This window comes from Micropterus salmoides, unplaced genomic scaffold, assembly GCF_014851395.1.
Source record: "Micropterus salmoides isolate LMB-PRFRI ecotype aquatic unplaced genomic scaffold, ASM1485139v1 Ms_hic_scaffold_7, whole genome shotgun sequence".
Classification (NCBI taxonomy): Eukaryota; Metazoa; Chordata; class Actinopteri; order Centrarchiformes; family Centrarchidae; genus Micropterus; species Micropterus salmoides.
This window is the reverse complement of record NW_024044459.1, coordinates 24,662,458-24,684,073: the sequence shown is the minus strand read 5'-3', so window position 1 is coordinate 24,684,073 and position 21,616 is coordinate 24,662,458. Positions and strand designations below refer to the sequence as shown.

General features: G+C 41.8%; 2 protein-coding genes across 6 annotated transcripts in view; both read right to left on the bottom strand.

Moving 5' to 3' along the window:
- Nucleotides 1-904: 904 nt before the first annotated feature.
- Nucleotides 905-4,062, bottom strand: LOC119891899 (eukaryotic translation initiation factor 4E-binding protein 1-like). 3 transcript variants are annotated; one of them, XM_038703878.1, is made up of 4 exons: nucleotides 3,902-4,061; nucleotides 3,609-3,764; nucleotides 2,557-2,748; nucleotides 905-1,578 (listed from the first exon to the last, which is right to left on the bottom strand). In XM_038703878.1, exons 2-4 carry the CDS (start codon nucleotides 3,742-3,744, stop codon nucleotides 1,547-1,549), a joined length of 360 nt encoding a protein of 119 aa, XP_038559806.1. In that variant the 5' UTR covers nucleotides 3,745-3,764; nucleotides 3,902-4,061; the 3' UTR covers nucleotides 905-1,546. The 3 variants fall into 3 exon arrangements, with proteins under 3 accessions (XP_038559806.1, XP_038559807.1, XP_038559805.1); XM_038703879.1 differs by having other exon boundaries at nucleotides 3,609-3,754; XM_038703877.1 differs by having other exon boundaries at nucleotides 3,609-4,062.
- Nucleotides 4,063-4,592: 530 nt separating this feature from the next.
- Nucleotides 4,593-21,616, bottom strand: part of ank1a (ankyrin 1, erythrocytic a) — a 109,765-nt gene continuing 92,741 nt past the window's right edge. The window contains exons 40-46 of one of the 3 annotated variants that reach the window (XM_038703876.1): nucleotides 21,323-21,478; nucleotides 15,085-15,727; nucleotides 14,503-14,851; nucleotides 11,734-11,817; nucleotides 11,224-11,376; nucleotides 9,779-9,877; nucleotides 4,593-8,315 (exon numbers count right to left, since the gene is read on the bottom strand). In XM_038703876.1, coding sequence (XP_038559804.1) covers nucleotides 9,806-9,877; nucleotides 11,224-11,376; nucleotides 11,734-11,817; nucleotides 14,503-14,851; nucleotides 15,085-15,727; nucleotides 21,323-21,478 — 1,457 coding nt within the window. In that variant the 3' untranslated portion in view covers nucleotides 4,593-8,315; nucleotides 9,779-9,805. Of the gene's footprint in view, nucleotides 8,316-9,778; nucleotides 9,878-10,521; nucleotides 11,377-11,733; nucleotides 11,818-12,855; nucleotides 13,713-14,502; nucleotides 14,852-15,084; nucleotides 15,728-21,322; nucleotides 21,479-21,616 lie in introns of those variants that run through there. The other 2 variants (XM_038703873.1, XM_038703874.1) reach the window with 2 other exon arrangements.

The window sequence follows — 21,616 nt, the reverse complement described above, 5'->3', positions numbered from 1 at the left end:
AAACAATTCAGACTACCGGTATGGTAAACGAGTGAGACGAGTAATATTCATACTGGTTGAAATAAACAACTCGATAAGTGCCGATTTCCCAACTTTGCTGAGCAAGAGTTTTGTGCAAAAGGAATTAAAGGCCTGTCCGAAATATAGTCAGGTAGTTTAGTAATTGAACCAAATAAAAGCCTGGGCTATTAATTTAAATTTTACTGTATGTGGATAGCTAATTATTCAATTCCACCTGATTTTGCATATCTTTACAAACTACCTCAGCACAGTGGACCAGAAATACTGAATAGTTCAGTGCAGTAGTGTCTGAGGTGTCCTGGGACATCCCCTTCATCCATTATTTGGAAGCATTTATGTAATACTCTCATCAAAGGGAAAGCCCGGTATGCTACTTCAGAATGAACGCAGCAAAACTTGGGCACAAGTGGAATGAAAATGTCACACAGTGACATGATCCCACCTAGCTCTTGGAAAGCAGGGAGTTTCTCCCCGCTATGTGCAGTTGTATATTGACCTCTCTTTATACAGTCCACTGACTGAGGTTATCAGTTGCCAGTGAGAGTCTTGAGGAATTCCTCTGATATGACTTGTGCTGAATCAGGGAACACAGGAAGTGCTAAAGGCTGTTAAGCAACATGTTATAGTTACGATTTATCATCTCAAAATGTGTATTAGCTCTTCACTTACTTTAAAGCAGGAAACAACTTGTGGTCAAGAGATTTTTACTTATCATTTCACAACGGAAATAAGGAATTTTGAGTTTTTGCTGTTGCTTCAGATCAGTGAACTGAAGACATTACCCTGATTATTGTAAAAGTACAATCCATTGACATGACAGAACAAGACTCACTAGGAGCAAACAATTAATCCACCTTGTCAAACAGATGACAAAAACAAAGTGTTGTTTGCTTTAATGGTGTTTGCTTTAATGCCTTGTAACCCTACAAACTGTGTGAAAATCTGTTTCAAAATTTCATCAACAAAATTGTTTTACATTCTCTGTATGACACTTCAGGTGAAGAACTCTTTTTTTAAGAGCACAATTGACAAATTATACAGTATCTTGAACATTTCAAGGCATTATCTGAAGAAAGGTGTCAAAAAATGTGTGGAAATAAAAGCACACCAAGTGACAAACCCTCCTGGAATGGTTATAAATCCAGTTAATTTCAATTTTTCTTTTTCCCCAATTGATTTTTATTATTCGATCTCAGTTCTTATGGATTGTTGAGGCATTGTTGGTGTTAAGTACTTCTGAGTGTTGATTTTAAACTTGTAGCCACTACAGGAAGGCACACTTTGTCACACATAAATCAGGTTTAAGCCTTGGCAGACAGAAAAGAAAAGTTTCATTAGAAATTTGTTCTGGGCAAAACAAGCATATGAGATTGATAAAGACAGACTTTAAATCACTAAGACGCCGGAGATACTGAAGGTGAACCTCCGTCCTCGTGGAATGGATGATAGGAACACAGAAGGTGCTCCTGAGCCTCTCTTCACAGCATCTTTTGGTAAGTCTAACATCTTTATACTCCAGGACCACCTAGATGTCCATTTCAAACTGTGAGTCTTCACCTTTAAAAAAAGAGTGAAGAGCAAGAGAGAAAAAAAAGAGAAATATTTTATAATTCAAATGTTTTACTACATTCTCACACTATATATACCTCTACAAACTAAACAGTAATATTTCAGGAAGCGTGGAGGAGGAAGTGACCATAGCAAGAGTTCACCACAGGGCAATTGAAACCAAAGAAACTATAAGGAAAGTAAATCCAAGAATTGTAAACTAATGTGTTTTAACAGGGATATAGAACTTGAAATGCCTTCAAATATGTTTTGATTACAAAAAATTACATTGAAATGAATGTTTAGTTCTAACAGACTCCATCTTCATGTTTAAGTACTCAATAAAAGTTGTGCTCAGGCAGGTCTATGTCCCCACTCAGAAACAGCCAAGTCAATAACAGCTTTGTAAGAGGGGTTAAGGAATGAGGGGGTAAGAGGGGTTAAGAAAGTATAAGTTCACCTTCTTGTGCCAAAGCAAGAAAAACTGCGACAGAAAAACATGCCAAGATGGTGGGGACACAGCTGTCGACTGACAGAAATAACAACTCTAAAATCGACTTCTGCAATCGGCATGAAAAACGTTAACTGCTCCTTGTAACCGCAAATGCCACTTTTGTGTCAGCTGGAAATGATGCTGACAGGACAGATATGTCACTAAGCACTGATTAGTTACAGCAAAATTACACATTCGTCCTAAACAGGCTTCAGGTAACATAAACACAATCTCAGGCTAGAACAATAGTGTGACACAAAATGGCATGAACAACCTCCTTTTGTCTTCTGTTCAAATCTCAAACTGGCAGCTATGTGAACAGTTTAATGATCTGATGACTGATAGTGATGCACATGACATAACTGAGGTGAAGGATTCATCAGAGGTTCCAATCGGCGCTGTAGTTTTCAGCAGCTACATTCAAATCCAAGACTGAATCCTTCACTACAAATCCTAGGGCCACCCTGTGATGCTCGACTGTGGTGTGCACATACCAGCGTTGCTGCTATCAGGTGCAGCGATATTGTTGTTGTTCAGTAGTTCTCCATTGTGGGCCTTCTCAGCTGTGTCTTTGGCGGAAGGACTGGTCACCCCTGGAATGTTGGGCAGACCTCGTGGAGGGGTCTTGGCCAGCGGAGAGCTGCGGCACCCCAGCAGGAACTTTCGGTCATAGATGATCCTGGTACCTTTTGGTTGAAGAGGCAGGAAAAGAGAAGCAATGAGGTTGCACTTTCATCGGCTGCTTCACCATCAGTGGCTCAGTCCAAAGGAGATTTGGTTAAAGATAGTTCAGATATACAGTAGTTTTGAGGACTGTTTTTCCCACTTCCCCAGATTCAAAAACTAATAAATTGCTTAAGGCTATGTATTTGTTGTAGTCTGATTAGTCTATAAACACACACTGTCCACGAGGGATGAGCTAATGACACCACATCACCAATGAGAACCAGTCTAAAGATAGCAACGTATTACTAATTAAATCTCACGTTTATCAAGACTCGGTGTACTTCATATAAAACTTCAACATAAAACGTATTTTACAACTAAACAAAAAGTTAACCCCAAGATAGCGCACACTGGAAAGAACCAATCACAGCTTTAGTTGTCGGTGACGTATGGCCACGACGAGCATCATTAGCAGCAAAGGACAGTAGGCGTCGCTAAGGTTTCTAGATCAGCTGATAAAACCCACAATAAACACCGAAATCACAGCTCACTTAATGACAAAGCAGCGGTGTGGGTATATACCACCCACGGGCCTAGAATCACAATGACTTTACTGCTTCAGAGGCAGTAACTCTTCTCTTTTCAGCCAAACACTTGCTAGCTAGCTAGCTAGCATTAGCAGTTAGCTTAATCAGAGCTAGTAGCTGGTTCTGCACAGTGGCATTTGACAGCAACCGACCTCATGGAGTTAGCCCGAGCGCTCCCTGACAATACAGCTGTTCTGTTGAGTCGATGAGACTATACATCATGCACGGCCCTGGGTGACAGCACGTCTCTTCGGCATACACAAGTAAACAATACGTATAACAGCAGTTCGTACCACCCGGGGTCGTGCTGAACAGGGTCCCTCCGGGAGTGGTGGAGTAGTCGTGGGGCATGTGCGCCGCGTCGTTGATGGTCACCCTCCTGGTCGACGGGATGGCCTTGGCAGTGGTCTTCTGGCAGTCAGTGGACATCTTCTCTCAGCTGTAATAAACTAAAGCTAGCTAACTAAATAACATGAAACGGGCAGAAAGTCTTGCTTTGACTAAACAACAAAGCCACAACGCGCCTGTATCGGATATTGCTTTGGCTCAACAGAATGGCTACTTACGGTTAAATTAAAATAAATACCTGTTTTTCATAAGTGCAAATGATGAACGGTAGTATCTAGACAATTACAGACATTGCAACATGCAGTTTCCAACACACAAAGTGTCCAGGTTCTTTGTTAAAAGGACCTGAGCACACGTTCCTCCTCTTCCACTAACTCCACATGCACACAAAACAACACAGCAGACAAGCTGCAGGGGAAAATACTCCCGATGTGGACAAAATGAACTTATTCTGCCCCCTACTGGCACATAATGCCTGTACAGAGTTCAACATTCATTCTGTTTTAAGTATCAATTCAACTCCTAGAGAAACTACCTAAGCTTTGGCAAACAAGCAAAATCTGCTGTTTGCAGAATTGCATTGATTTAATGGATACTGAAAATGGATACTTTACTCATCTTACCATTCTTTGCAGACTTGTGGATTCTAGTCACTGGTGCATTAATTTGTCTATTTATATGCTTACTTTAATAGAGCTTCAAAGAGAAGCTCTGCTAGAGATCATTATGTTAAACATTTGGTACTGTGTTTAAAGCCTAATGACATGTAATCATCTTCATATTTCTGCTCAGCAGTAGGCACAGGACAAGGCCTGGGGCAATCCAGCGTGTTCGTAATACTTTGTTTGGTCAAAACTACCGTATGATCATTGGTAGTTGGGGCATGTGAAGTAAATGTCTAACACAAAAGCATACACGCTATACACAAAGACATTTCATTTCTTTATTAATTTTGTAAATGTTGAGCTGGTGTACAGAGTAAATTGTCAATAGATGTCCTCGGATTTGATTGGATTAAAAGGCTTTTACATTTATATTTTAAATTCGTGTTCAACTCTCCATAACAATAAAAAAAGCAAACAAAACAGGTTAAAATACCCACAAGACCCCTATTTATCCCCAGGTTGCAGGCATTACCCAGAACTCAACAGTCTCTTGGTAGCTACAGCTGTATGATGCTAAAAGTACATCCATAACATAACTAGAATCCCATTTGACAAGAAAGGGTGCATAGCATTCTAAGTAAATATATATATTTATATATTTTCATATATTTCATATATAGCCTTTTATGTTAAAAACATTTTCTGTGCATGTGCGCAGTTGCATTCCTTAGTATTGAGTAATATGCTATTGCGTTAATAATGTCTTCAATCCATTCTAAAGGAATATACATGTGTTCTCTAGTTTTTGCAACAGTTAATATTTTTGCATGAACTTGGTGCATGGCATCATCTCAGTGGTCCCTCAGTGCAGGGCTTTCCATTGTTCATTTTTCTTACGTAACCAATCCTCCATCTTCTTGCACTTAGTTGTACTCGTCCGTTTAAACCGCATTCAAAGTGTCACCGTGTGGAAGCCTTAGAATTGTCTCAGTCTTATATTTGGTAAGGGGGTGGAAATAGAACAGGAGTGGGTTGTGTTGAGGAAAAAATGCTTGTCATCTCGAAAGACTAGCCGTCGGAGCCACCGAGCCTTCCATCTCACTCCAAACTGCTACCTTTCATTGTCTTTTCATCAGACACCCTCCCACCCCCACCCCGGCTCGCACTAACCCTGACATCAGCAGTGGAAGTATAAACAGCCCCTGCTTCAGAAACATACCCAAGCATATTATAATTATGAGCCCTTAGAGAGCAGACCGTATGCTATAACATAAGGGGTAATACACAGTTACACTGTTGTGTAATCTTTATTGACATCTAACTTTTTGTGGTTATTAATAAAAGATAATAAAATAGAAATAATATCTGAAGGGATAAGTGTCCAAAACCCATTTGAGGCTTCTCTCTTTATATCTCTCCTCCTAAATGATTTGTATCTATGTTTGTCATGAATGTTGATGATCAACTCTTTCATCTACTAAAGTACAGAGCCAACACAGATGACTACTTTATAACAAGACTTACGGTATACCAAGACTTTACATTCATCATCTCTGGCTGTGAAGCCATACTGAACAAACACTTATTGAGGGGTGATTATTGCAGTACATTTCCATAATAAAGCATTCAATGTCTGACATAATGTTTGAAATAAATGCATGTAAGGATAATGATATCATGTGAGATGGCACGCTTATTGAGGTAAATCAACTTTAAAAAATGTGAATTAGAATTACACATATAATCTGAGAGCCTCTGCTCTTTGTCCATTTGGAATATTACTTCCTTGTGTTATTATCACAACTTCACCAATGTCCCAATATCCAGGACTAAATATGTGACATTAAAATCACACACACAAACACACATAAAATAGGATTTCTTTCAAGGTGCATATGAATGTCATTAAGGTTTAAAAATTATGACTAAACACACCTACATTACCTGATGAGTAACAAAAACAGACACTGGGCACTTTGCAGATGGGATGGCTGGTATGAACTCATACCAATACTCGCCCAATATTAGTGTAGAACTTAAACGTTTTCTTTTCTAGAGAGGCAGAGTGATAAAATGTGGGATACTAATGCACTGACATCATTTCAGAATGGAGTGAGGAGTAGCCTAAAGCTGTGATAAACAGACTGAAAGCTCGAGTTTAGGAAGAACATGAACTATGATCCTAAAATCCTCGCTCTCTCTGTCACACTCAAACACACACTCAAACACACTAATGCAAACAATCCTTTCCTTTTGTAAGCAGTTATTGCGTCTCCTGAAGCACAGTTAAGACAGTAAATCATGAGGGGAAAAAAAGACGTAACACTAAAGAAAGGAGTGAAACAAGGGCCACGCTTCGAGAAGGGTCAGGCTCACAGTTGCGGGTCAGTATTACAGTTTCTCATCACAGTGATTGGTGACTGACTGTCTTTGCTACACTCCACAGAATTACCAAGGAGACAAACATCAAAGCTCAACACATCCTCGACACGATACTTTCCTTTCTCCAGCTGACTCTGTATCTTTTACCCAGTCAAACCAGTGCTACATTATTACCAGCGTTTCAGCTACTTTACCCTCATTAAGTGACATCTTCGGGTGGTGGTGAGATGGTCTATAAGTGCACCTCATGTGTGATGTCAGACAGACACTGCCGAAGGTGGGATCCTGCCCCTTGCTGGAGGTGGTCAGGACTGCTACATCTACTCTGAGAGGCTGACTGGAGGGGTGACGGGGTTGAGAGGTGGAGGTAGGGCGATAAGGGCCAAGACTGAGGGAGAAGACGGGTATTTGGATTTTGGCTCAGACAGACATCTGATTAACACAAAACCTCACAAGGATACAACACTCTGGGGACAAGAAAAGGCGGAGGAGTGGGGTTGTTAATCTCTCATTATAATCTGTCACTCACTGTCACTCTGCCAATTATCTCATTGTCACGCTCTCCACAAGGCAAACCACTCTGAGGGAAGGTCGGGGAGGCGGGTTCACTGCAGAAACCCGCCTCCCAAAGCTCAAAAACACCATCAGTACAGTAAATGACTTACAGTATGTCTTCCCTCTACAGTTTGACATGTCAAAAGCAAAGGGCGAAAGCACATGGAAAGCACAAAGAAACAAACAACTTGACACACAAAAATCTGACGTTTAAAACAGGCAGAGCGACACGACATTTGTATGTTCTTGTACCCACAAAGATCTCAAGATATATAGAATTATATATAGGTTCAGACCAAACGAACCAAACGAGAAAAACAGGGGAGGAAATTCGTATGTACCTGAAACAGCAGCATCAGTGGCATCGCATAGGGATCTCAGAACATAAACACACGTAACACACAGTCACGTAGAGCATTTTAGTGCATACGATATTATGTACAACACCAATATCCTTGGGTGATAATTGTAGCTTTACTGGACTTTAAGAGCACTGGGACAGGTTTAAAACTAGGTTGTGATGCTCTTAGTGGCAGGGAGGAGGGCGAGTAACCTGTTGCCTAGAGATTATGTAATTTTCAGTATTTTAGTCTCCCTTTTTTAACTGATGAACTTTCCCCTGTTGGTTTTGAAAACAGGCCAATGATTGACCATACCCAACATTACATGCCTGTCCCACACAGCAGTGTCTCCTCCCCTCCCATTTTCCCTCCCTTGTATTCCCTCAGTATTTGTAGTTAAAGACAGGCCATGCGGCAGCAGTCACTCATGCTGATACAGATAACAGGAAGCACGTTTTGGTTGCTAGTTTTTTTTGTTTGTGTTTGGTTTTTGTTTTATACGAAATCATGCTTCTAGCCTAGTAAGTATATTTTTTTCTCCACAATTTCTTTAAAAAAAAAGGTAATAAAAACTACAAGTAAATCCATATCCTTCTCTTCCGGTGCGTGCTGATAGTCGGCAGAGCCACTGTGGTTGTCATGGCGTTGGTGTCTGTTGCCCTTCATTTCGGTCCATCTGCCTTTTATCTATGTTCTTCCTGTCAGCTGCTGCTGGTCATGTGTCCATATAGGATGGGTTTGGTGAAGAGGTTGAATCCTGCGGAGAACTCTGTGGAGAGAGGGAAACACGCTGATTTAGGAAAAGCTACAGTTTTGTCTTGCTACATCCGACTACAGCAAAAACTACAGAGCAGGTGACATGCAAGTTGCAGTAAGTCAATACAAATCTGTTTTTGAGTCAGAGATATGTATACTGCTATATGCAGTCATTAAAATGGCTTTGGATAAACTGTTTCATCTTTGAAATTCCCCTTAATTGATGCTCATATATCACCCTCTTATTTTAATTAGTCACTATAACACTATTAAACAACGCATTAGTTCTGCAGAAGCATGGTTGGCAAAAGTGGTTTAACATTCAGTAGCAAGTTGCTTGAAATATCAGTAATCTCAGGAATGTCATGGCCTTTATGTTAGAAAGAGCAAATCACACACACACGTTTGTTTCTCTATCCCTGTGGGGACATCTCATTGACATTATGCATTCCTTAGCCCCTTACCCTAACCATCTAAACTACATGCCTGACCTTAACCCTTCATATAACCTTAACCCATTAAGGTTAAGGTGCATTCAGGTTAAAGTCCCCACCGGGATATAAAATCATGAAACACACACACACACACACACACACACACACACACACACACACACACACACACACACCACAGTGGCTCCAGATAGCAACTCAAAGGACAAATGGCCTTGCAGCTTTGACTTTGAGAGCTGTCACTTTACAAGATCCTTTTTGGTTTGCTGAGTGCACATTGTGACAACCCTTTTCCAGCTTGTCACAACATACACGAAGAAATGAATTGGCCTGACATAATTTATTGCAGAGCAGTAATGATCTATTTGCATCAAACATGTGTTATCCATCTGTAAGTCATCATATTGAGTGCACAATGGGACACAGAAACGTATTTTTTGCATGTAGATAAGAATGATTTAATTTAAATAAACAAAAATCAATTCTGTGCCCAATACATTTATTTGTGTGTTTGCTATTCTTCACAAATATAAGTCCATACATCTGAAGTAAACATGACAAAGCAATTGCCAGAAGGCAAGCAGCTGAATGTCTATTGTTCAGGTAGTAATAATTGGAAGAATGTGAAATGTAAAACTAAAAAAAAAAAAGAAAATTACTGGGACATTAAGTATCACCTCAGGGTTATATGGTGTCTATGTGTGTTTGTACTCCATATCACCTGCATTAATACTGACTGAAACTATATACCAAAATCAATTATATTCTAGAGAAACGTTTTTAATGAAATGTCTCCATTTCCTGATGAAACTAATTATGGGCATCTTCTTTTTTTGTGTGTAATTTATATTTAAACCATTTGTTAAACTGAAGATGTAATGAAGTGTAATTTTGCTGTGCCAGCATCACATTACATATCATTAGTATTGAATTAAAGGTACATTCAGATGCATTTAATCCAGACAGACTGGATTAAATGGTCTAGCCCACAGGTCACAAGAGGCACTGTGGGTCAGTCCCATACCTGCGGGGACGCAGCACTCAGTCTGCCTCACTGCTTAACTCTCCGCAGACTGGCACATTTCACTATTTGAGCACCTTTCTTCATATCCACAGTATCGGGCTACGTCAGGGGGGAAGGGGTTGGCGGCAGACGAGGAGCAAGGATTAAGAACAGGTGGGATGACAGGAGCAGAACAAGAGGTTGAGGGAACGTTAGTAAGGGAGAGTGAGAAAAAGTTGAGGGAGGAAAACAGAAATGGAACAACACAGGAAGGAAATAGTGCCACAAGGAAAGAGAGGACAGAAAAACAACAGATGAGATGTAATAGAAAAGTGAGAGACAAATAAGTGAAGGGAGAGGCAAGAGGGGGAAAAGAAAGAATTTATGTATAAACAGTCAAGCAAGAACAGAAGTGATGGGTGACAGTTGGAAAGACAGTTGAAGATAAAAGGGCATCAGAAACATCTGCAGTCTTTGGGATTCAGAGTAGACCTGTGTCAAATAATATTTGCAAACATACTTTTGAATTGATTTCTTAAGATGGATGGGGTCTGACCACATAGGACAATGCACAAAGTGCAAGAAAGTTTACACAAGTTTATGGACACATAAATATTCTGAATTGTCTTGATGTGTAAAACCCCAATCCTCTGCTACTTCCTGCAGGTAAAGTAAAAAAAAAAAAAAAAGATTGTAAATAATATTTGACCCAGCTCTGATGCACAGAGCCCTGCAGGTTTGAGTGATACAGCACACAGTCACAGTTGAAGGACTATAAACTTTAATGAAGGCAAAGAAGACAGAAGTGCCAGTCATTGAGATAACTGACAGGGACATAATGGAAAATATAGCCACTGCAATAAGCCACAATCAATTCGTTCAGTCATTAATGTGCAAGAAACAAACATAGGAAGTGTAGGTGCGAATCAGTGATGACTAAAATGATGAACTGTGAGCACTTTACCCAAAGCAATAACAGCACCAGAGCAAAGTGGACTCATACGTACTCTTGCATGCAGGAGATGAACATGAGGAAATAATGTTTGGATGGAGATTAATGTAACTGAAGGTCAGCAATCAAACAACCAACCAACCACTCAATCTTCGCTAGTTGAACGACATTTAATAAAACAGGGCTATTGCTTTTAAGATTATGACACCACACACACAAACTGTGTTCTTAGCCTTTAACACCAAAGCTCATGCAGTTAAGCTACTCCAGGACTGTTGGGGAGCACATGGGAAACCCAGGTAAGATGAGACTTTCAAGCTCACTGCAGAACCAAGTCCCCTGTTCAATATAAACTAGCTACTACATGCATTAAAATCAAACAAGACCTCAACAGATGGTGTTCAGCTGTTATCATCTGATCTGATTCAGTCCATTTGAACACAAAGTGCTCCTTGCACATCCTAGCTAATAACGGGAGCCTCAGGTGAGAGCTGTCTGCAGATCAGAAGCCCACCTTGCTGCTGTCCCGGCCCAGGATGGCGTAGCTCATGAACTGCTCAGCATCAACCTCCAGCTCGTTGGCGTCCTGCAGAGAGCCCTCCACGCTCACCTCCTGAACCCCCTCCTCACCTGAACCCTTCCCTCTGCGCACAACCTTACGCACAATCTATCACAAACGCACACAGGAGGGTGGGAGAGAGTGATGGGTGGGAGCAGAGAGTGGGAATAAGGCAGTGAAAAGACAGCGTTGGTGAAATATAAAGAAATGGTTATGGTGAAGTCATCATCTTTTACAAAAATAGATATTTTTTTGGGGACATACAGTATATATACATATATATATACACACACACACACACACATATATATATATAGTGTAATGTTGTATGTGATGAATGCTGATGAGCTTTGTAATGATTATTAGTTCTGTGGAGAGATGCTGAGTGAGTACTGTGACAGTGACATAAGGGAAACAATTAATGGACCGCAGTTTACGAATAAATTATAAAAACGTGTTGCTGACCTTTTTTGTGACAATGTTTCCATGTTCATCCGTGAACTGTTCCTCGCTTACTTGCTCCCCAGGAAGGTCTTCAACTTCATCGCCCTGTGGACAGAGCAGCATTTGCACCCTTAACAATGTTTTTGAAGAAACCATAAACTGCTCTTTCTTACTCTTGAAAGTGCTGGGCTTACATTTAAGTGTAACTGCTACAAGACATGAATTCCCAAAGTTAAAAAGTTAAGCAAACTCAGGATGGTGGAAAGAAAAGTAGCACCCAGTAAATTATGGACTTGAAGCATGTTATGATAGCTGTCAGTGCAGTGTAATTATTTGAATTCCATAAACCCCTCCACTAATTGGAAACACAGAGAGGAAGATCAACAGATGGGTGAGGGATGGGAGGGTTGTGTGTAGGAGCATGTAAATTCAACATTTGGGACCCATGTTGTTCACAAATGTCTCTAGGCAACACTTATAATTACAGTTCATGAAGTTTAAGACAATGCTGTTATTGGCCCTAATAATTTGCATTGTGTCTATGCAGCTATTTATAGCCTCAAAGAAATTCCTACCACCGGACAAGCGAGAACAATTGCCTGTCGAGTCTGTAGAGACCTGAATAGAACTTGTCAACATTTGTGTTACAGTTGACACAGTCTGAGATACATTAGGAAGAAAATGCCCTACGGCTTTTTAATAGAACTCGAGCCCAAACTTGTTGAGCCTAAGACAATCTATTTACATCTGTAACAGCACAAGATAAATTTAGCTTCCTACGCACAGTAATTTGATGGTAATTTAACATAACCCAATTATTGTAGGACGAATGATCATTATTGTACTGAATCAATTTAGTTTTTGTTGTTGTCATATACAACAAAGTCAACATTTCCTTATGTGCACAGTGTACTAGTAAATCTTGACAGTCATTTTTGTCACACCCACTCCACTCAAGTGCAGTAAACCCTGTCAAATCATTTACCCTTATTACCACAAACCTAACCTGCATTTGATCAGATACACTGCATCCTTCAGCCTTTAAAAAAACAGTGTTTTCTCTTTCTCTCTCCTGCGGTTGTTGTTTTCCTGCCTTTAAATCCTCTCTCCAAATTTCTGCTCGACAGTCCTGTCCCCCTGTACCTTGAGGATGACTCTGCGGCGAACCACTCTGGTGGTGACGTTCTCCTCTTCATCGGCCACTCCCTCGACCTCACCAAGCTCACGGTCCAGCTGAGCGTGTATGTAGCTGAGCACAGACCGCACAGAGCCGCTGGCTATGTGGAGGACATTCTGACAGCTGATGACCAGGAAAGCCAGCAGCACAAAGCTGAAGAGGAGCTCTGTCACCAGGGCCCACATCACCCCACTTTGATTCCCAGCAAATCAACGCAGCCCACACACACGACAATCCACTCCCTCAGCCTTAAGTTTCACATGCAGCCCTTCTCTGAGCTGAGAGAAAACGTAACAGCTGCAGCCTGCCGCTGTCCGTCACTGGTTCAGTTGCAGTTTGGTTGTTTGTCATTCAGTTCATATCAGTCTTCGATTAGCTGGGGCAACGGGCCCTTTCCTCAGGTCTCTATTCCGTCTCCTTCCCACTGTCAGGTCAGATGTACCCACTCAATGACATCAAATCCAAGCAAAAGCAACCTTGGGAGGCTTCTATATGCTTCTATTCGCACCTCTCTCTCTTTCTGGCCATGTGATCTGTGGGCTTTAAATACCACTGGCTAGTCCAGTGTGGCTCTGTGTGCTATGGTAAGAGCACTAAGAACCCCTCTGATTTTCTTCAGGTACTCATTACTTTAAACTACAAACTATTCCTCATCCACACATCCTAATAGGCATGTTTCCTCAAAAGCACACTACAATTATGTAGCACTGCAACACGCTGCATCCAAATGCTACAAAAGCCAAGGTGAGACTGAGCCAAGCTAAAGGGCTTTTTCTTCACCAGTATAAACCACATTCCAAAGCAAGACCACAAAGGCCATAAAAGCAACACGTTATTTCTACTCTCACACACTTTCACGGCTTAGATTGTCCTTTACAGTGTGATGTGGTGGTGTTGTGCCAGGAAGTTAACACGTGGAAGTGATTGGGTGGTAACATGAGCTGGACAGTGAGAATGCTTGCTATATTTGGCTGGACATGCTGTTTGTGCCCATCTTGGGCCCTAAACTGTGTGTGTGTGTGTGTGTGTGTTTGTGTTTGTGTATGAATGTTTGTTTGCTTTATGTTTCTAGGATCTATCATGAATCATCTATAGCTCATTTAAACTTTAAGTCTGAACTTTATGTAGTTTTTTTAGAATCTAGGACTTCTGACAAAATGCACCAGACTTCTTCTTCTTGTCTGATCTGTTTTGCTATACGTCAAAGGATTTCCTGCTAAAGGCTGGTTGAATCTATGGTACATCATAGTTAAAATCCATTTACAGAAATCACTGTATTTTTCTTGCTACATCTAGGGATGGCAATGTCTGTCTCCTGGTCGTTCCACCACTTTGGTCCAGATGGAAATATCCAAACAACTATTTGATGGATTGCCATGAAGATTTGTACATGTGACATTCATGGTCCACCAGAGGATGAATCCTACTTGGTGATCACCTGACTTTTCCTCTAAAGCCACCATGAGCTTGACATTTATAGGGTGGTATAAAATTTGGTATACACGTTCATGCCCCCCTCAGGATGAATTGTAGTAACTTCTCTGATGGCAATATCTGTATAATTGACTACTTGTCATATATCTTATTTTACATTGGAGGAGCAACACGCTCACCTGGCCCTTAAGGCGCACGTCATCCCAGGCCCTCAGCTCTGGTACCCTGTGTGGGAAGCCCAAACCCTTCTCAAACGGCTGGGTACCTCTGAAGTGCCCCCTTAAGATCTCCGAATGCCCCATGTCCCTCACAGGCTGAAGCAAGGCCTCCTGAGACATGTGGGTCTGGTCTGCGTCCACGGTGTTACATACTGATGACATCATGGTTTCCATGGCCTGCCTGGGTTTAGGCTGACTGCCCACCCAGGCCTGTGTAGGGTCAGTGACAGGGATCCACCCTGGGCCTGACTGTTCCTGCAGGTAGGAAAGGAAAGAGCCTCCACCACCTCCATTTCCACCATTACCTGACCTGGAAAGAAGCAATGGATCAAATATGGAGGTGGTACACATATTGAACATGCTTACTCCAAGTAAAGTAAAACAACTTATCATAACCCCTTAGCACCATGTCCTCTGCAAGAAATGTTCAAAAAACTCCAGTTCACCACTCGCATGCAATAAATAGTAGAATGTTAGCACAGATCTATTGCTTTGTTGGTGTGATTGTGACTTTGTCACCTGAGAGGCAGACAGAGGTCTTACCTGTCTCCATTCCGATCTGCAACACAGCTCAGACCAGGTGACTCACTCAGCCGAGCATACACCCTTTGCTGTCCTGCAACAAGAGAAAGCCCTTCCACTGAGCCCATCTCTCCTCCTCTTCCTCCTCCTCCAGCTCCATCTCCACCAGTGATACTGGCGAATGCTGATGCCTCCGAACTTGCCTCTGACCCCTGACCATTGTTCAGCCCATTAAGATTGATCCCGGCGATGGTGCCCCCAAGCGAGGCTGGCGTGGCAGTGCTGAGCGAGTCAACGCCCATCTCTGAATCGTCTTCGGGTAGCTCAATGGAGCCACTCAGCACCCCACCCCCTCCGCTGGCTGCGCTGGCCTGACTAGCCGGCCGACCCAGACTTCCATACGGCAGCCCCAGCAGACCTTCTGAGTCGTCAGCATTGCTGCACTCCAGCGAGGAGTCCTCCACAGGGACCAGGGAGGGGCTGTTCCCTGAGGGCCACACCTGCACATCAGACATCTCCATGAGGGTGTCTTCTTCTGTTGTAGCAATGGGTGCACAGTCCAGGCTGGAGACTTCCTGCCAGTAAGGCTCAGCACCCAGCGGAGAGGGCAGGCTGTACTGCATGGAGGCTGGTGAGAGAAGCTCTTCCTGCGCGAGCCCATAACCTGGAGCGAGACAGAGAGAGGCACACTGACACCCGGCCCCCCGCCTCGCTCCCCACCTCACCCCCACAGCACCGGGACCCCGGGAGGGGGTAAGTGCCCCTGCCCAGGAGCTGGGCATCTAGGGGAGGAGTAGAGGAGGCTGAAGGGACAAAGGGGAAAGGAGTGGGGTTGGGGGGGGGGCAAGACAATAGGAGCTGAAAGAAAGGTGCAAGGAGCTTAGGACAAGACAGCAAGGGCAGCTTTTAGAAGAGGGTTTGTCAAGCTCGATCAGCCAGCGCTGACGGCGAGAGCAGCAGCGGCAGCAGCAACAGACACAGCCAGATGGACTGAGAGACACTGGCACTGAGTTTCGGACCCAGCAGTGACTGGTGCTGCTCTGCTGGCTGCTACCTGCAGGGAGACGGACAGGAATTACTGCCTCTGCCCCCAACCTGGGGCTGGGACACACACCTGTGCGGCAGGGACACACACTTTGTCACACATACACATGCCATAAACATACTCTCTCACTCTCTGTCTCATACGGTCACACACATACGCTCACCGCTCAGTTATGCATGCTTTCAAACCCACTCGAAAAACAGGCAGGTTAATATTGTTGTCAGGCTGGATAGCATGCACGCAGGCAATCTCATTCTCTCCTCACACACACACACACACACACACACACATGCGCACACACACACACACACACACACACACACGCACACAGACAGACACACACACACACACACACCAGCAAACTCCACTTAGCTGCTTACTCTCTCACTGACACATGTATTTATTAATATGCATTCAATATAACACAGCTAAATAAACATAACCTATAGTATTGCTGATATATGCAAAGACATACAGTATACTTGATTTTCTTTCTATTGTGAAAGTCACATGGTTGCTGCCTCAAACATAATTTATACTTACTTATACTTATATATAGTAATTGAAGTGCAATTATATCAATTAGCAAAACTGCACATTGTTAATGTGGTGTGGACTCAGGTCACTCCTACAACTGTCTTGAACACCCATGACATAACAATATATTTTCTTTTTTGGAAAGGTAGACCTGGCATGATAAAGCACAATGTCACAGCAGCAGGAATGTTTTAAAAACAGCATATTGCACAAAAAACTAAGAAAGATCCGGTTAAAGACTGTTAAGAGTCTGCAGATATACATAAAATCTGCCTTGTATCCGTCTTTTAACCTGATCATACTGAATGAATTATCCTACAAATCACCAACTACCCAGGACAAAATGTTTTGATGAATGGCAATGTAGGTAAAGCAAAGTGTGAGTGGTACTGTGACTGTAACACTCCAGGACATGTTACCAGGGAGTACATTAACCAGAGGATGAAATAGGAGATGTAGCGCAGGGCACACAGTATGTAGATAAGAGCAAGATGAGGCGATTCCCCCTTGTGTGTGCATGCAGAGAGAGCGACTGTGTGTGTGTATACTGTACAGGGATGAGAAAACAGTGCTGAGTGTGGGGTGTAACTTGATTCATGGTTGGCAGTACTGCTGTTGAGTACTGCTGAGAGTGCAGGAGATATTTGTGACACCAAGCAGCCAGAAAGACCTCTTGTCCTACTTTCTGTTTTCTCCCTCAGCCTCTCAACTGCTGACTGTTGTCTATAGAAATGTGTGTGTGTGTGTGTGTGTGAGACACACACACTGCTTAGTTATACAATACTACATTTTCTTTGTTAAGTGCTTTATTTTATGAAGTTAAAAGACAAAAAAATGCTGTAAATAGCACTGACTTTGACTCTGGAGATTTATATATTTTATTGTACTACTAGAACTGGGAGTTTAAATCTATGTAATATAACAGTAATAGATTAATTACTTACTTACTTAATTAATTTGAATTACAACTAATTCTACTAATTTAAATGAAACTGAAGCTGCTGAGTGATTAAACTACTGTATTCCTATGTTTAAATATATGACGAATAAGACAAAGTCTAATTTGGAAAGAAATGACTAGTAGTAAATACCTGAACACATTTCTCCTGGGAATGTGGTGTGTATTGGAAATATGGATTTGGTGTTAGTCTATGTTTTTGTGAAATGTACGATATATCAGGACCTGAAGCCATGATTATAATGTAGAGTGTAATATAGAGTCTGTTTTTTGGTGACACCACAAAATATAGCACGAGACATTAACTTAATGAATGAGTTTGTCAGTCCTCTCTTTCCATGTTAGTTGACGAGGCAATGTTGGTGAAAGAAAGATCTGGAAAATAAGGGAGTGTGAAATATGAAAAATGTGGCTGGGATTGCCTGACCCCCCAGATTGAAAGACATAAATAAAAAAAACAAAACAAAGCAGTGAAGCTCACGTAAAGGGAATATACTCACTTTGCTCATACACTGGCCACACATGTATATGGAAGACAAAAACACTTACAGTAGGCTTAAAACACACATAAAGACGCTCACACTGATACACTCACACAGACTGATTGATGAGTTCACATTAAACAATAAGCACATTTACAATTAGGAGAGGAACAATATCAAATTGACCCTCGTACAACACTCACAAAGACATCAAAACATATATTTCACAGTTTACACATAGAATCAGTGACATACAAAACAACCACAACATTCATACATGAACGGAGCAAACAACAAAGTTCACAAAAAAAGGTTTGTGGCCTTTTTTACCCCCCGTGGGACAGATCACTGAGGAGGAACAGAGACAGACTGTAGAGTCATTCTCAGTATGCATGCCATGCAAAGATATATGTCTGTTGGTCAGGCAGCATTAGGTGCAAATGCAGCGTTTGACTCATCTCCAAGCCAGGTTTACTTCTGCCCCTCTTCCCAGTGTCTCCATGCAAACACAGTGGGAGATGAGCGATGAAAGTCAGCCACATGCACATGCAGGAGAGCAGGGAAAGAAGGGATGGGAAAGGAGGCAAAGAACAGAGTGGGAAAAAGAGAAAGGAAAGGCCGCAAGAGAGAAGGAGGAATATAAAATAGGATGATGATCACAGACAGAAACAGCGAGAGAGAGCGAGGGTCACCTCCCCCCTCCCAGTGGGTGCTGAGTACACAGTTTGCGTGAGGGGTTTCGGTCACAGAGCGGACACTTAAAAAGGTGGGGTTTTCAAGAGCACAAAAATAAAGAAAAATGCACGACTAGTCGCAAAAAAGAAAAAGAAGAAGATAAAGATGTGGGTCAGAGGTCAACATGAGGTCGGCATGAGGTCAGAGTTCGGAGAGGAGTGAGAAGGAGGAAGAGTAGGACGGCTAGGCTGCAGATGACATGTCCGGAGAAACACAGAGAGAGGGACAGATTCACAGGGAATGAAAATAGGGCTCCCAAAAGGACATTCAGTGCACCAAAATTAGCCCTAAAAACTACTCCCCATGCATCCACAGGCAGAGAGAATTTAAATGTCTTAAAAAAGTCTGAACGGAGAGGTCTTACTCTATCATGATCTAGTTTATTTTTGGTTATCTTCTAAGCAGGAATCTTGAATAAGCCTTACCGGTGCACTAGAACTAAGAAGAAAAACTGTTATTTAAAATCCTACAGACACTGTTTTGAGAAAAAGAGGGAAAGACAGATAGAGAAAGATAGAATAAAGGCCGCAGTATAAATGATACGTCCAACGAATATTCTTTCAGCTTTTTCTGTAAACACTATTTCATTATTAAACAGAAATATACTTATTTTATATGCAGGACTGACCCTCACTTAAAGGTTAAACAGTTTGACATTTTGGGAAATTTGCTTATTTGCTTTGGTTGCAGAGGGGTAGATGAGAAGATGCCACTCTCACATTTACACGGTAAATATGAAGCAACCACTAGCAGCTGGTTAGCTTTGTTTAGCATCAGAATTGGAAACAGGCTCTGTCCAAAGGTTAAAAAAATCCACCTACTATACCAGCACCTTGAACAATCTATTTAACACTTTATATTTCTGCTTTATTTAACCAATATGAACACAAAAGTGTAAAAACTATTTCTTGGCCAGGCACAGTAATTTTTTTTACCAGAAAACCAGCAAAGATACTGCACCTGGACAAAAAGAGCCTGGACAGGCCCGGCAAGCTGTTTACCCCTGTCTTATGTCTTTATGCTATGCTAAGCTAAGCTAACCAGCTGCTTGCGGTAGCTTCATATTTACCATAAAGACATGAGAGTGGTATCAAACTTCTGATCTAACTTTTGGCAAGAAAGCAAACTAGCATATTTCCAAAAATGTCAAACTACTCCTTTAATATGAAATGAATAAATTAACCTGTGAAACCAATTGAAAAATAAATAAATTTTGTACACCTCAATATTTATATTTGGGGTGTAGCAGGATGTTTAATTTCAATTTCTTTAAACATTTATAGATTTATTATTTTTTCTTTATCTGCCTGATTTATTTATTCATTCGATTCCACCACTTGGTCATTGTGCCTTTAGCCTGTCCAGACAAAAAATCATAATCCTCTTGAAACCCGTGACTGTGATCATTGTGAGATTAGCGGACGACACAATATCCAAGTATCCAAAGCGCCACCACGTTTTTTTCACGCCGAACATCAAAGCAGGAACTGCCTTTGGGAGGCAGGTAGCCAGACAGATAGACAGACAAGACAGATACATGGTTATCAGATTCACTGCAGCTGTGATCTGAACCTCTCCCTTTTCACCCTTTGACCCTCATGGTCGGATCTCTATGCATTGTTACATCTATGAGTATTGCTCCAGTTTTCACAGAATAGGACCTGTCACCTGTGGGACTGACTCATCGTGTGCACTGGATACAGAGAAGACAAACCAGTCCAGTAAGAAGGGAAGCTCATACCAGTCCGGAGGTGAAAATGGAGTCAATAAGATGTAGGTTATGCATGTGTGAAGGAAACCATGAGGAAAAGGAGTAAAAGTCTGGGGACTGACAACTGGTAAGGAGTCTAGTTAAGCTAGGCTATACTTACAGTGTGATCTATGTGGGCTGATCATGTATGACAATGTGCTGGTTTATTTCAAAATATCACACTAAAATGTAGTCCCTCTAAAGTAATAATGGGCAATAAAAACTCTTAATATAATCAAATACTGACTGATCTAAATAAATACTTTGACATGGGAGCACAAAATAACAACAATTACAAACATTAATAAAATTGTAGCTATTTATAATAGGATACTTTACTTATCGCAATGTGGAGTGTTTTGCGCGATGGCTATTCAGTCGGGGTATTCTTACAAACTCCAGAAATTCAGCATTCAATCATACTTTTTTGTATACTTCACTCTACTTTCCATCACATTGAATGAATAAATAGAGAACTATATAACCAAAGGCACTACAGAGGTTGTAGTACAGTAGGAGTGTCCTGAGTCCCTCTGCATGTTGCTCGGGTAAAGTCCTGCAAAAGTTTGATGTTTGTGGCAGCTTTTATACACAGAAGCATAAATAAATAAGAAAGACACGACACAAACTTCACTTTGCCTTCAGGGGTTTTTAGAGAACTGGGAGGTATGTTTATTGAAAAGACGGCTCAGGGTCAAGGCAAAATGGACATGGGGAAGGCTGCATTGTGGGATTTGGGAAGGCGAACTTACCATTGGTCAAACCAGGGGAAAGGTGCTCCCTCTCGTTGTTTCGGCGTCTGCTGAAGTCACGGGACCCTTGTCTCGCAGTCTGAGGAGGCTGGCCCTCCAACATGTTGACTATGTCCATACGATCAATACTCTTCAGAGCTGTGTACAGGCTCTCCACTGCAGTGAAGATGCATGAAGGAGAGACACAAGCAGACAAGGGAAAAGAGAAGGAAGGGAGGGGTTTCCAGGACAAACAGCAACACCATTACACACCAAACTGGCTTTGACCGGGTTAAAGAGGCAGAAACGGGTGTA